The 13,483-nt window shown below is 40.1% G+C and overlaps 2 protein-coding genes across 2 annotated transcripts in view; both read left to right on the top strand.

Moving 5' to 3' along the window:
• Nucleotides 1-10,235, top strand: part of il17rd (interleukin 17 receptor D) — a 34,697-nt gene extending 24,462 nt beyond the window's left edge. The window contains exons 7-16 of the mRNA XM_006783060.3: nt 138-289; nt 2,628-2,693; nt 3,857-3,911; nt 4,829-4,939; nt 5,377-5,561; nt 5,669-5,784; nt 6,533-6,781; nt 6,866-7,420; nt 7,571-7,848; nt 8,045-10,235. Coding sequence (XP_006783123.3) covers nt 138-289; nt 2,628-2,693; nt 3,857-3,911; nt 4,829-4,939; nt 5,377-5,561; nt 5,669-5,784; nt 6,533-6,781; nt 6,866-7,420; nt 7,571-7,848; nt 8,045-8,172 — 1,895 coding nt within the window. The 3' untranslated portion in view covers nt 8,173-10,235. The remainder of the gene's footprint in view (nt 1-137; nt 290-2,627; nt 2,694-3,856; nt 3,912-4,828; nt 4,940-5,376; nt 5,562-5,668; nt 5,785-6,532; nt 6,782-6,865; nt 7,421-7,570; nt 7,849-8,044) is intronic.
• A 1,006-nt stretch (nt 10,236-11,241) lies between these two features.
• arhgef3 (Rho guanine nucleotide exchange factor 3) overlaps nt 11,242-13,483 on the top strand; it is a 33,577-nt gene continuing 31,335 nt past the window's right edge. Inside the window, exon 1 of the mRNA XM_035904638.2 lies at nt 11,242-11,482. Within this exon, the coding sequence (XP_035760531.1) occupies nt 11,448-11,482 (35 nt within the window). The 5' untranslated portion in view covers nt 11,242-11,447. The remainder of the gene's footprint in view (nt 11,483-13,483) is intronic.

Below are 13,483 nucleotides of genomic sequence, written 5' to 3'. Positions count from 1 at the left end.
AAGCGAAAAAAGACAACAATGTGTTCCTACATTTCTGAAATGTTGCTGTATTTTTTGAAAGGTTCTTATTGTACTTGTTTTATTGCAATATCTAAGAGGTCGTGGGAGTTTAGAGTTCTTATTTCTTGTGTTTGCAGTCTGGACACCAAAGACGCTGAACGTGTCTCAGCTCGGATTGAGCCTTCATGTGGCCTTTGATCAGGCTCCGCCCTCCTTCGGTTTCCATTTCTACTACCTGTACTACAAACTGCGACCGGACGGACCCTCCAAACTGCAGCGCTGCAAACCGGTAAGATCAGCTGTGTTTAATACATTTTGACATTGATCAGTTAAGTCAGTCAGTTAAGTTCAGATTTATAAAAGTTTTCTAAAAACCCGCCATGTTCGAGCAGGTTTTTCAGTGACCTTTAATGTGACAAAACGTGACAGTTTTTGTAATAAATACTCTAATAAATCTCCGTAAACAGATTAAAATCCAAAGGACTGTGTAGGCGAATGAAAATGTACTGGGTAGCAGGAGATGACAGAACCTGAGGAACTGGTATCATATTTAACCCTTTGCAATCACCATTTGCATATCTAGACCAAATAAATTATAGCAATAAGTCTTTCTGCATAAATATCACGAGATCAGCTGTCCCAGAGCGCTGTTTCCTTTGGTACTCTATCAATCTGACCAGCTGTTAACAACACTTGGAATATACGTCATCACGTTGTCACCGTGAACTACCACGTGGTTTTCAGCAACAGCGGAGAAATGATGTCATTTTCCGAGCAGCTGTAGTATTTTTTTTTCTCCAAGGCCTATCACAGATCCACTGTGGCTGCTGAAAACTGTTTAACTTTATATAAGCTGAACACGTAGAACTTTGAGTGCACTACTGGAAATAGTTAATTTTGCTGTACATGCCATGTTTCTTCAAACTGCATATGCATTTTATTTTATTTTTAATACAGTTTATAAAAATGAGTGCATCACAAAAATTTATGAACACACTCAAGCTAAATTTCCTGTTTACAGTTTTGAGGGACACACCCATGACAACTCTGTATCTAGAAAAATGTGTAAAAAAAACCCCAATTATTTCACTTTTAGTAATGTATTTGGTTACTATGGACTTATTACATACACGTTATTAAAATTTGGGCTCTGTCAATGAACAGTAAGTTTTGAATTTCTCAAAAAAAAAAAGTCAGTACAGCATGTAAAAATATGAAGATAAGCTTGGGTGGACTCTTTCTATGATAGTTAAACTGGAAGAGGTTATATTGGTGCCTATTGAGTACCTGTAGACCACCAGAGATTTTGTCATGAAAGCTCTTAAGTTTTGTTTGGAAAGAGGGTTTAATTGTTTGAGGGAAAAAGCTTAATTTAACTGTATGGAAAATTACCGAAGAATGTTTTTTCTTCTTTGTTTTGGGAAGCAGATCAGCTTGTGGGTAAAAAGTGAATGCTGTTGTTTCCAGAGATGTATTTATTTAGATTACAGAAGAGGGTTTACTCTGTCCTTTTTTTTTGTTTGCCACCACAAAAAGAACTGAAATGCTTTTGTTGGTCGCTGCTGAAACCCTGTAAAGACGTGTTTTTATTGAACTCTTTCCTTTCAATAAATAATTTGTTTGGACTTGCCTGAAAAGAACATTTGAGATTGCTGGCCATTGGAGTCCTATCTGAATCTAATAGACATAGGCATCATTGGACCTTATTTTGCTTCGCTTGGTGCTTTACAGTTGAGGGGTTCGTGGTAGAGTGTGTGATGCTCTAAAACATGGGCTCTTGTGGCAGATTCACCCTGAAATAGCAAGTTAGCAGTCTGTTACAAACATGTGATTTCTCTGATTCTCCAAACTATTCTCATAGTTTCTTCTAGTATTTTCTGTGAAAATGTGTGTTGTCCCTCCCCCTTCCCAGCTCTATATAATGGTCATATTTTCACTTCGCCTTCACGTGTGGCCACTGTGGAGCAGCTGTAAACACATTTTATTTGCGATGAATTTGATGTGGAAGCCTATAATTCGCCCCTAAATCTCATCCAACCACATCCAGAGTTTCTACCTGATCATGTCCGGACTGGAAGGTGGCGTGAAAAGCTTTTGTTCCAGCCTCGTCCTAACTGCATCCTCCTTGATCTCGCTCCAGCAGCTCTTTTCTTTTGTCTGTCTTTGCAGTATCAACACCATCAGGAGACACACAAACTGCACGCAGACACAGACACACACACACACACACACACACACACACACACACACACACACACACAGACAGTTTCTGTCCTTTAAGGGGTTGTGAGGACTGAAAGAAGCAGTTTTGTGAAGAATGAAAAAAGGCACACCTGTCCCGTCACTATATCAGGGTTGATATCAAGGCGGCACCAACTCCCCACTGATACCGACACCACTGTTTAATACTTGTACAATAAACTGATGAATATACTGTTTCTCATGTGCTTTGAAAACATTTTTAAAACTTCTTTGGCCTTCAGTTGTACCTCCTCTCCTCCTGAGCAGGCTTTTGTTAAAGTGTATGCGTTGTCAGAAAGAGTTTGGGATTGAATCTGGAAGCTAAAATTTAATTGCAGATGTTAGTCTTTATTTAAAACTAAAGTGTTGTGTTTTACCGTTTCCAGGATGTGAATCAGCCCAGAACGACATGTATCCTCCAGGACGTCACTCCAGGGACCTACACTATAGAGGTACATGAATGTAGCACAGAGCTGAGCTCCATTTAGAGCATTCACAGCTAGGGATGGGTATCGAAAACCGGTTCTTGTTGAGAACCGGTTCCCACTGTTTCAATTCCTTGGAATCGTTTGCCATTTTTGCAAACGATTCCCTTATCGATTCCAGTCGCCCCGGATAACGTCACCACGTTGCGGAGCGTCATTTACCTGGCAGGAAACATGGCGGCTCAAACGCTAAAAAGTTTGGTTATACTTTACGAGAACGGATGACAACAGGGCAACTTGCAATACTTGCAAAGTAGATATTTCATTTAAGGGAGGAAACACTACGAATATGCAAAAGCATTTGCTCACAAAACACGCGATGACCTTAAATGAATGTCGCTCCGGACTCGTGAATCTCAACCCAGCAGCAGCGGTAACGTTTGCACGTCCTCTCCCGTTAATACGGCAGGTAAATAATCAACTAACAGTGCATATTATGTTAGCGCGATCTGCCTTATTACAAAACCTGCCATTACTGTGCATTTAGGTGACCATGATGAGACAGACAGAGTCTGGCTGGCTCAGATGCTGTCAGTTCTTGCTACAGTCTACCGGTAGCGTCTCCTTTCAGGCCAGGATAGACGAATGTCACCGAGCAGTGACTCAGTTTGTGGTCAAAGGCTTGCACCCATTTGCCACAGCAGATGCCCCCGATTTTCGGTAAGTGAATGTGTTTAATTGTAGGCAGGGACATTATTGGATATTCTTGTGTAATTGCTACAGAAGAATATTTATTTTATTATTTTACATTCACAATTTTTTTTCCTGGGGACCCTGTGACACCCAATTGAAGAGCCGTAGGTTGGATCTGTTAAGATCTCACTGTTGGGTTTGTAAGGCCATGTTACTCCTAAATTTCTATCTTGTTCAAAGAGAAGATATAAAACAAAGATCTAAGCTAATTGACCTTAGTGTTCTCCTTTTTTTAAAAAAAAATAATCGATAAGAGAATCGATAAAGAATCGAAAATGGAATCGGAATCGTGAAAATCTTATCAATACCCATCCCTATTCACAGCTGGTTAAACTGGTTTCTGTTGGAGCCTAGTCCTCACCGAAGATGATTTATAGACCAAAAATGATCAGTTTTAAACAGTACTCTCTTCTCTTCTCTTCTCTTCTCTTCCTCAGTTGAAAGATGACAGCAACACCACCAGGATGCACACTCAGCACCACGTCAGCCAGGGTGAGATGCGCACAACCACACAGTACGCTGTATATAAAAGACAGCCACAGACACCATTTCATCTTTAGTATTGTTGGGTCTTTAGTTTGATTTAAAAATACACCATTAAGTAAATATTCCTACAATGACTGCACTAAAAATAATTGAGCTGAATCCACTGTGAACAGCCCACCTGTGCAACACTGCTGTTCCTGATTTACTGACAGTCTTAATCTATTTTTTAAAGCCACTGAGGGTCTGTCATAGTGAGACATTAATGACATGTTTTCAGTGAATGCTCTGGTCTGTCCATGACTCTGTATATCATCTTACCTCATGCTGAGCACAAGGCATTGTCCACATTGAGGCAATAGACTACAATAAAATATAATGGCATGTTGGCAGCCAGAAAGGAGTTTGCCTCTTCACTAATCAGTCAGCTCATTAAGGATCTCTGACTTTTCTGATTTCTTTAACTTATAATAAAAAATTAGCACCACCTAGTGGCTGGAGGTGTAACTACAAACCAAAATTGATTCTACACAACAAAGGGGTCCAAGGTGAATTTTAGTAAAATAAAGTTCAGCATCCTGCTTCTCCCGCGAGTTGAAAAAAGTCTGTTGGACATTAGGATGCCTCCTGGTATCCTCCCTGTAGAAGTTTCCTGGCACGCTCAACTAAGACGAAACCCCAACATAGATCCAGAACCCACTGGAGAGATTATGTATCCACTGGATCTAGAAACGAGTCAGGATTACTCCAGGAATCAGTTCTCATTGTGTGCACACAATGAAACATCAACTTCAGTTCAGACCTAGTTAGCTCAGTCGTTGACTCTGCCCTGCCCACTACTATCATTTTTTTGTGGGAAAGAAATACTGAAATAACAGTCTGATCTAATTGCCTCACAAATGGGTATGTTTGTTTCCATCCTCCAGTCCACTCCCCCTGGGCGGGACCTATCCGTGCCATGGCCATCACGGTGCCGCTGGTTGTCATGTCAGCATTTGCCACCCTCTTCACAGTCATGTGTCGCAAGAAGCAGCAAGGTGAGGGGAACCATGATTTATATTTTAAGGGGCTCAGTTTCTTCCCATTTTAACGTTGTTAGTAATGATTAGTGATAGTGATCATCTGCTGTGTAAATGACTTTCTTTCCTTTAGACAGCAACTGGCCCCAGATTTACTATCTTGAGAGGTGTACACAGTATAAAGCAATTACCCTTGTAAACCTTTGCATTACAAAAGGGTGAGAATATATAAGTGTTACTTCTTTCCACTCCTTTTCGAGCACTTGTTGTACTAGAAGACAGTATTAGCTGTATTCATGCTCAGAATAAATGATCAGTCAATCAATCAATGTGACTGCACGACATCCCCGTTATCTTAATATTTTTGTCATTTGTCATTCAAATGCAGTTGCCGAATTTCTGTCACCATACTTTTATGGCTGCATTTTAAAACAATCCTCTCTTCCCTCCTTTAGAAAACATCTACAGTCAACTGGATGAGGAGAGCAGCGAGTCATCCAATCACAGCGCAGCACTGACCACTGAGCGGCCGTGGCCCCGCCCCAAAGTCTTCATCTGCTACTCAAACAGAGACTGTCCCAAACACACCAGTGTCATCCAGAGCTTCGCCTTCTTCCTGCAGGACTTCTGCTGCTGTGAGGTGAGACGATCATGAAGAAGAAACTGAGGACCACTAAAAGACTTGGAGGAAAAATATATAGAAAAAACATGAAAAAAATCAAACTGATTATTTTCACTCATGTTCAGGTTGTGTTGGACCTGTGGGAACACCTGGAGATGTGCAAAGAGGGTCAGATGTCATGGCTCAGCAGACAGCTGGATGAAGCAAACTTCATCATCACCGTCTGTTCCAAAGGCCTGCGGTACTCACCTTACCCTCCTGTTTCTATAGAAAAAATAAGCAGACAATCACCTTTATTAGAATTTAGATTTCAATAGTTTGATTTGGTTTTATTTATTTTTTATGCTTAATTTTTATGAGTGTACAGTATAATTTTAATTAGTCTTTGTTTCTGAAGTCTCATTCTTCTTTTTTAAATTTAGCCAGGGAGACTTCTCCTCCCTGGCTGAGAGTGAATGTTTTCTTTCTATTTAATTGTGTTTTTTGTGAATATTACAGTTGAGGCGCTGAAATTGCCTTCAGCTGCAGTTCCTCAAATGGCCACTAGATGCCTCTAACACTTTTTATCAAAAGTAAACATCAGAATTTGAACTAACAAATAAGTCAGGGGTTCAGTAGTTACTTTATAGTAAAATCTTTTAAAATTGTTGAATTAAAACACAAAATGTGTTAAAGATGCTGATGCATATATGATTTAATTTATGGTAGGCTCACAGGTTTCTAAACCTAATTGACGAGTGTGTCACCCCTTTGTCCCACCTCTTTTTAGAGGTGTCATGTTTTCTTCATTGTGTGTTCACTTGTTTCCATCTTTCCTTTGGTCTCTCTTGTCTTCTTGCCATACCCATGTGCCTTTTCCTCTTCAAGAACATTGCAGGTTTCTAAAATACAAAAAATGTTAAGTAAGGAGTCAACTAAAAATGTACCTTTATTCTTTTCCTTACCATATTTTTTCAACTCCTTTTGTCATAACTGTTGTTTTTTTGCAGCTATTATGTGGAAAAGAAGAGCCGTCGAGGGAAGACGCCAGTGAGCCGCCGTAGTAATGGCAGCAGCTCTTCGATTACTGCGGTTGGTGGGGACCTGTTCATTGTGGCGGTTGCCATGATTGCTGAGAAGCTGCGGCAGGCAAAGCAAAGCGAAGACAGCGGGGCACAGGAGATGAACCGATACATGGCAGTTTACTTTGACTATTCTACAGAAAGCGACATCCCCACCATGCTGAGTCTGGCTACCAGGTAAAGACAGGAACCATGAAATACAAACTTTAATGACAATGATAAATACTTGCAGCCTGATAAATAATTTCATTTCCTGTTTAGGTTCAAGCTGATGGACCAGCTGCCTCAGCTCTTCAGTCGGTTCCATTCGAGTCATTCCAGTCTGACTGATCGTGAGCAGCAGCCTCTTAACATTTCCCGGAGGAACTATTTCAGAAGCAAGTCCGGGCGCTCGCTCTACGTTTCCATCTGCAATATGCACCAGCACATCAGCCAGAACCCCGACTGGTTTGAAAAGCAGCTCGCTCCTGCAGGAGCATCCTCTACCTCTCCTGATTCCTCCTCCAAACATCCATCTCTCGCTGCTGTCCAGGCTCCGAGCCTTCCGCCCAAACCTTCCTGCTCCTTGTCATCTCAGGCTGAGCAGAGGTTTGACTCTGGCTTGGTGCTGAATGAGGTGGTGGTGCGAATGCCATCGCTGGAGAGTGGGGAGGGCGTGATGGGGAGGAACGTACTCCAGCTGGCCCATGGTTCCAGCCCTGATCCCAACCTTGGCCCGAGTCCCAGTTCCACCCCTGACCCCTGTCCCAGTCCTGGTGTCTGTCCCAGTCCAGACCTACCACACTCTTCTCTGTTCATGCTAGATCCCAATTCAAGGTAAAGGAAAGTGTGTTACACCTCATTTTTGTTTTCTTTTAATTTCACTGATATAACAGCAGGTAACATAGAACTACTATTATTATTATTATTGTTGTTGTTGTTGTTGTTATTATTATTCTGACTGCAGATGCTTTTTATTTGTTACAGGTCTGCTTCTGGAATATCTGGACTGTTATCCGAAGACTCTTCCTCCTCCTTGTCCTCCTCTGGTCCTTCCATCCTCCAGGATGGCATTTCCCCTGGTCAGGGACAGGCTGATGAAGGCCGCCCCACTGTTCCAGAGGTCCCCCCTCCTCGTGATTCAGGCATCTATGATTCATCTGTTCCTTCGTCAGAGCTTTCTATTCCCTTAATGGACGGACTGTCACATGACCAGGCAGACTCCTCCTCCCTGGCTGAGAGTGAATCATCTTTCTATGGTTTGAGTAAGGCCTCAACCTCAACAGATGTTTTATAAAATCGAACTTTGCTGTTTGTTCTGTAGAAAAAGCAACATTTTCAATAACATGCATGTGCCAAATTCCCCTGACTTATGTCCTCATGTGACTTTTGCACAAAGGTAAATGATTCTTAAAGACTGAAGGTAATCATGGTGCTCACACTTGGCTATGTGTCTTTCAGGTGATGAAGAGGCACCCGGTGCCACATCGCTCAGCTGCAGCGCCGCCACGGTGTGCAAAGCTGAGCTGCACCACCATCATCACCTCGAGCAAAATGACGCTGTTCTCACACCTGTGGCATCGTTATAGGGGTATGCCTTCAGCCAATAAAAGAAGGCTAGCCCGGTGATGTCATCTTGTAAATCAATGTGCCAACTTGGACCAAAAAGTTGCCTTTGTGAAGAAGGCGAAGCTGGAAGAACCGGAGTGGGAAACAGAAACTGAGTTCTGGAATACTGATCTGTCATAACTATGTTAACCACTGAGTTCTAGAACACTATTCCATGGTAACTATGGTAGCCACTATGTTGTAAAACACTTGACCATAGTGACTATGGTAACCTTTAAATTCTAGAATGTTGATAAATAGCTATGATAACTATGGAACCACTGAATTCTATAACAGTATTCTTTTGTAACTGTGGTACCACTGTGTTCTAGAACAGTAATGACTGTGATTGCTATAGTAGCCACTGTGTTCTAGAGCAGTATTTCCTGGTAATTGTGCTAATCACTGATTACGAGAAAACTTTGTTAATTGCAGTTCTTTTTTTTCTTTTTTTTTGTCCACTGGAGGATTTTTGAAGGACTGGAACTCCAGATGTTGGCAGAGGTGACCATTTCAAACCAAAGATGGCCTCAGGCCACAGTGTCCTGATTGGCAGACAGAAATGTATGACTTGATGTCAGGTACCAAAACGTGATGCTGTAACAAATCAGCTGTTCCAGTACTGTTTTGATGTGAAAATGCAAGATAAAGCAGAACCCGATGCCCAGGACTGTCAAAGCAGTTCTTACTTAAAGCTGCTGAATGTATAAACACCTTAAAGACATCAGTCAGCACTTTTGGATCAAACACTTCTGGGAAACTCCCTCAGAGTAACTGCTCCACAGAAGTGCATACCATCAAGGACACACTTTTTTTTTCTTTTTCTGTTTGCATGCACACCTTCGGTAAAAATGCTAGCATGAAGTTTGACCCACCTGGCTGCTGTCATAGCAACAGCTATCACAATTACATAATGGAGAACACGGTGGTTGGAGCCGTATGTTTGTTGTGTGACTTTTTTCATAACAGCGATGGCATTAGAAAGGGGACAGATATAGACTTTCCAGGGGGAAGCACCAATTCTGGGCTTTTCCAGTTACCACAGCTGTTATTGCTGCAGATAACCAAACAAATCTTCCCTATTCTTTGACCAAACATGTTATCAAGTAAACCAAAACAGTTCAGATCTGCTTTGGTTGTGGTGATTCTTGTAACTCAGTTTCAGTCTCTTTGTTTTCTCTCTGTTTTGCTTATCAGTGTATCAAGTCGAGAGGAAAATCTAGTAAAGATTTCACATTTCTTCTGCCACATACAGGCTGGACTTAACAGATGCTTTATTTGTCTACTGTCTTTCATTTTTAGTAATCTCTGGCTTACATAGGTAATGTTTACTATTCCTATTTTATCATGGCGATTGCATTACTCAAAAGGTTCCTCTTGTGCTTTACTTAGAGTGAAAAAAGGTCCTTTGCACTTTTAGTTCTTGCATTATGCAAAAATACAAAAAAGGGGGGACTGTTTTGATGTAATATTATTTTGTATTATCATGATTTAAGACCAAATACTGAAAAAACTTATACTATAAGATAAAGAATCAGATGAAGCTTGTTTAAGAGGTGCCTTTTTTATTTAAATGTGCCCACTTGTTTCTTGAAAGACATTTGCATCATAAAGAGGAACCTTCTTTAAAAGCACATCTTGCTTTGTAATTCTTCCAACATACTCATGCCTTATATTTGTTGACAAAGATTTATTGTTGGTGTAACAAAGTAACATGACCACTATTATCGGATCATAAAATCAAATATTTTGTTTAAAGAAGTGACATAAATGTTAGTACACCTGGCTAACGTGATGTACAATGATGGAAGACTATCATTTACGTGAACAAAGTATTTTGCTTTTTGAGTTTTTCTTTTTAAAAATTGTTTTCTAGCTCAAGAGAGTGAGTTGCTGCTGAATGCGTGAGTGAGGATTTCTGGTTCATCTGCAGGTTTGAGTTGGCTGGAAGGGACGATGTAACATTTCCTACTTGTAAATATAACTTTTTAATTTTTCTCTGGAAATGTCTGATATGATTTTGTATAGTTAGACTTTTATTTTAGTAAGCTACTTGTTTTTAGAAATTGTACTGTTTTATAGTACCTTTTATATAGAAAATAAAAAATCCATATTAAAAAAAGTTATTTCTATTTTCTTTCTTTTCATGACTTCCTGCTGGGGATGATTTGGATATGAGCAAGCTTTTATTGTAGCAAAATATAATTTGGATCAACATATCCTTTATGGCTGATCGTACTCTGTGACATGCTTCAAGCTGACTAACAGGTTTTAGTTTCTTGTGGTGAAACAAACACTCTTCCCTGATATAAAGCCCACTGGACAGCTCTATAGTTTGTGAGCTGTGAGGCATCAAGGCTTAAATAAACAGAAGCTACTAAAACTCAGATGTTCTACAAACAGCCTGATTTTATTTTCAGAATAAAAGCTTAAACCGTGGCATGGTTTAGATATGATTAACAATTAATTTAAAAAATATTTGACAATTCAGTAGGCTACATACTGAAAGCTTGGAGGAAACAAAAGTATCAATTCTATTGCACTAATATCAGTCCGATAACAATACCAACTTTGCTATCGATAATATAAACATTTAGATTATTCTGCCCACGTCTAGTTTGAACTCTTGGATATGTATGAGGTCATAGAGAGCAGATATAATATGGTCATCTTTGTGGATGAGTGAGTATCATCCAGTCAGGAGAAAATTGGTGTAAAGGTGGAGGAACTAATACAGCTTGTTTGAGAGGATTTGTGGTGCTGCAACCAAGGAGCAGAGCCTTTTTTGACTGAATCATGCAAAGCTACTGTAGTATAAAAATAAGCCCGATCTGGAAATGCATAATACAACCCTATGTTAAACTATTTGTTCTTGACAGTCTCTGTTTTTTAATTTTTCCTCAATGCATTCTAAAACACATTTAATATGTTAATGTACTCATTGCTGTAATATCTCATTTTATCTTCAAAGTCAACCCATGCTTTTATTGTGAAGGCGAGGTTCGAAGGAAGGCGCTGCTCAGACTTGGCTGTACAGAAAAAGGAAGGATTTATCGCTCTCAGGTTGTTTTCCGGCACAAATCTTCGCACTGAAGCTGGACTTTCATTTATTTTAAGAAGAAACTTTTGTTTTCACTCACTGGAAGAGCAAAACTCACTGAAGCAGCTGATCCGACTGCTGTTTTTGTTTGTTTTTTTGTTTGTTTTTTTTAAAAAGAGGGTTTGTTTTCGGCTCGTTGGGAGGAGCTGCAGTCCGATGCAGGCAGGTGATGGATGTCAGCGGGGTTCGAGGTGAGGGGAAGCTCCTCTGAAGCTTGAGACGTTTTTTCTGAAGTTTTTTGGTAAAGAAAATGTATTAAAAGTTTCGGGGAAAGACATGCAATTCTATGATTAACCCTATAATTCTATTCTATTCTATTCTATCACTCCCGGTGTATGTTTAATTATAAGGTGTTATTATACATGTGGAAGATTTAAAGTCAAGAGACTCTGAAGAGGCAGACAGTCTACCAAAGAGAGAAAAAACTGAAAGAAAGAGGTTTTTATTGCTGCTTCATGAGTCACAAGTTTGCATGAGAGGGTGACTTATAGCTTGTGCAAACACACACACACACACACACACACACACACAAACAAGGCTCCAAGTCTATCTCTGTGAGGACCCCGAGCTTTACCCCTGAACTTAACCTGGACCTCATTCACCTCATTCAATTCTGAGCCATAAAAGAAAGCTTTCAAGCAGCAAAAGACAGGATCTCTCTTTTCCCAAGCTGTAAAACTCAAGCTAGTGCTTGCAAAAAGGAATACACACACACACACACACACACTGGGTACTTCTGTACTTGTGAGGCCCTTGCTATGATTTTAACCTGTACCACACGGTACATTTCAGATAAACAGTCTTCTGCAGACAGTTTGACTCTCTGACAGTTTGGTGTGAGCTGATGTTTGTTTGCTGTTTAAGTCACAGTTTTCTGATACTGTTGAATTAGCAGCTGAAGCTCTGGAGTGATGTGATGTTATGCTAGTTCGTGTTAGTTTTGGTTACTTAAATGCAAAATAGCATTTGTTGAAGCTGGTGTTTACCCACCCTGCTCCAGGATGATCTCATAAAGAACTTCCTCGGTCTTCATAAATGTTCAGTGAGGTTGAGATCATGTGATTTCAGGAAAATTCATGTTTGCTGGGACGCCTACTTTGGTTTTTAAGTAGTTCTTCAAGGCTTTGATGTGTGTTTGGGGCTCATTATCCCGCTGCTGTGCGAATCCCACTCCACAAATATCAAACCAGAAGGTGGAGCGAGTCTCTGAAGGATGGAGAGCTGCTTCTCTTCGGATACAGTGTGGCGGTGTGGATTCATAGTCCTTCTAGAAGCAAGCCTCTCTATTTGGACAGTTATTTTTGTATAAGTATCAGCTGAACTAACTTCTAATTTAGCTGTTCATTGGGAGCTCAAATCAGAAGTTGCTCTAAAACAAGTTTTTAAAAAAAAATCTTCTGCTCACAAAATTATACTTCCATAACCATATTTAGTGCAGGTGTCCTACTCTGTGAGGCAGGCAGTAAATACAGCGTAGAAGTCAGCGTCTGAGTTTAAACCTCATTTGCCGTCCTGTGCCCTCATACAGATGTGTTATATTTGGAATTTGGTGCTTCATAGAGACTTTAAACATTTGAAATGGTAGAAGTATTTACGTCACTTATGTAAATATAAATTAAAATGACTGAGTATGAGGATCGTAGCATAATCACTGATTAAAAAATGTCACTTTATTGCTGCAGTGAGAGATTATTTGAATATCCTGGATGCTACTTCATCCATATAAATACAGGATAATTTATCACCTTTCAGTAACTTCAAAATTATAACTAGCTAAAGGTTTTAGATAAAAGTTATAGAGTACAAACTAAAATATTAGTGTAGCGTAGAAATATTTAAATAAACAAAAAGTACTTGAGATATGTTCCACCACGGTCATTTCCATGCTCTCATCCACTGGGAATTTTAAAATTAAGACAGTATAGCATTGGAAAATTTTACCCACTGGTGATCTCTAGCTGGCATTCATCATAGATTGTAGTTTTTCTTCTCCTTTTGGGTGCTCCCTTTATAGGTAGTCACAGCAGATCGTCTACCTTTGTCTCACCTCATCCCTAGCATGCCCTTCTTCACTACATCCCTGAGTCTTCTCTTGGTCTTCCTCTTCTTCCTCTGACTGTTAGCTCTGTCTTCAACATTGCTTGAGTAGTATATCCACTATCCCTCCTCTGCACATGTAGAAAACTCATTTC

The sequence above is a fragment of the Neolamprologus brichardi genome, chromosome 5, assembly GCF_056152115.1.
Source record: "Neolamprologus brichardi isolate AB-2024 chromosome 5, ASM5615211v1, whole genome shotgun sequence".
In the NCBI taxonomy this organism is placed as follows: domain Eukaryota; kingdom Metazoa; phylum Chordata; class Actinopteri; order Cichliformes; family Cichlidae; genus Neolamprologus; species Neolamprologus brichardi.
This window is presented reverse-complemented; position numbering and strand designations above follow the sequence as displayed.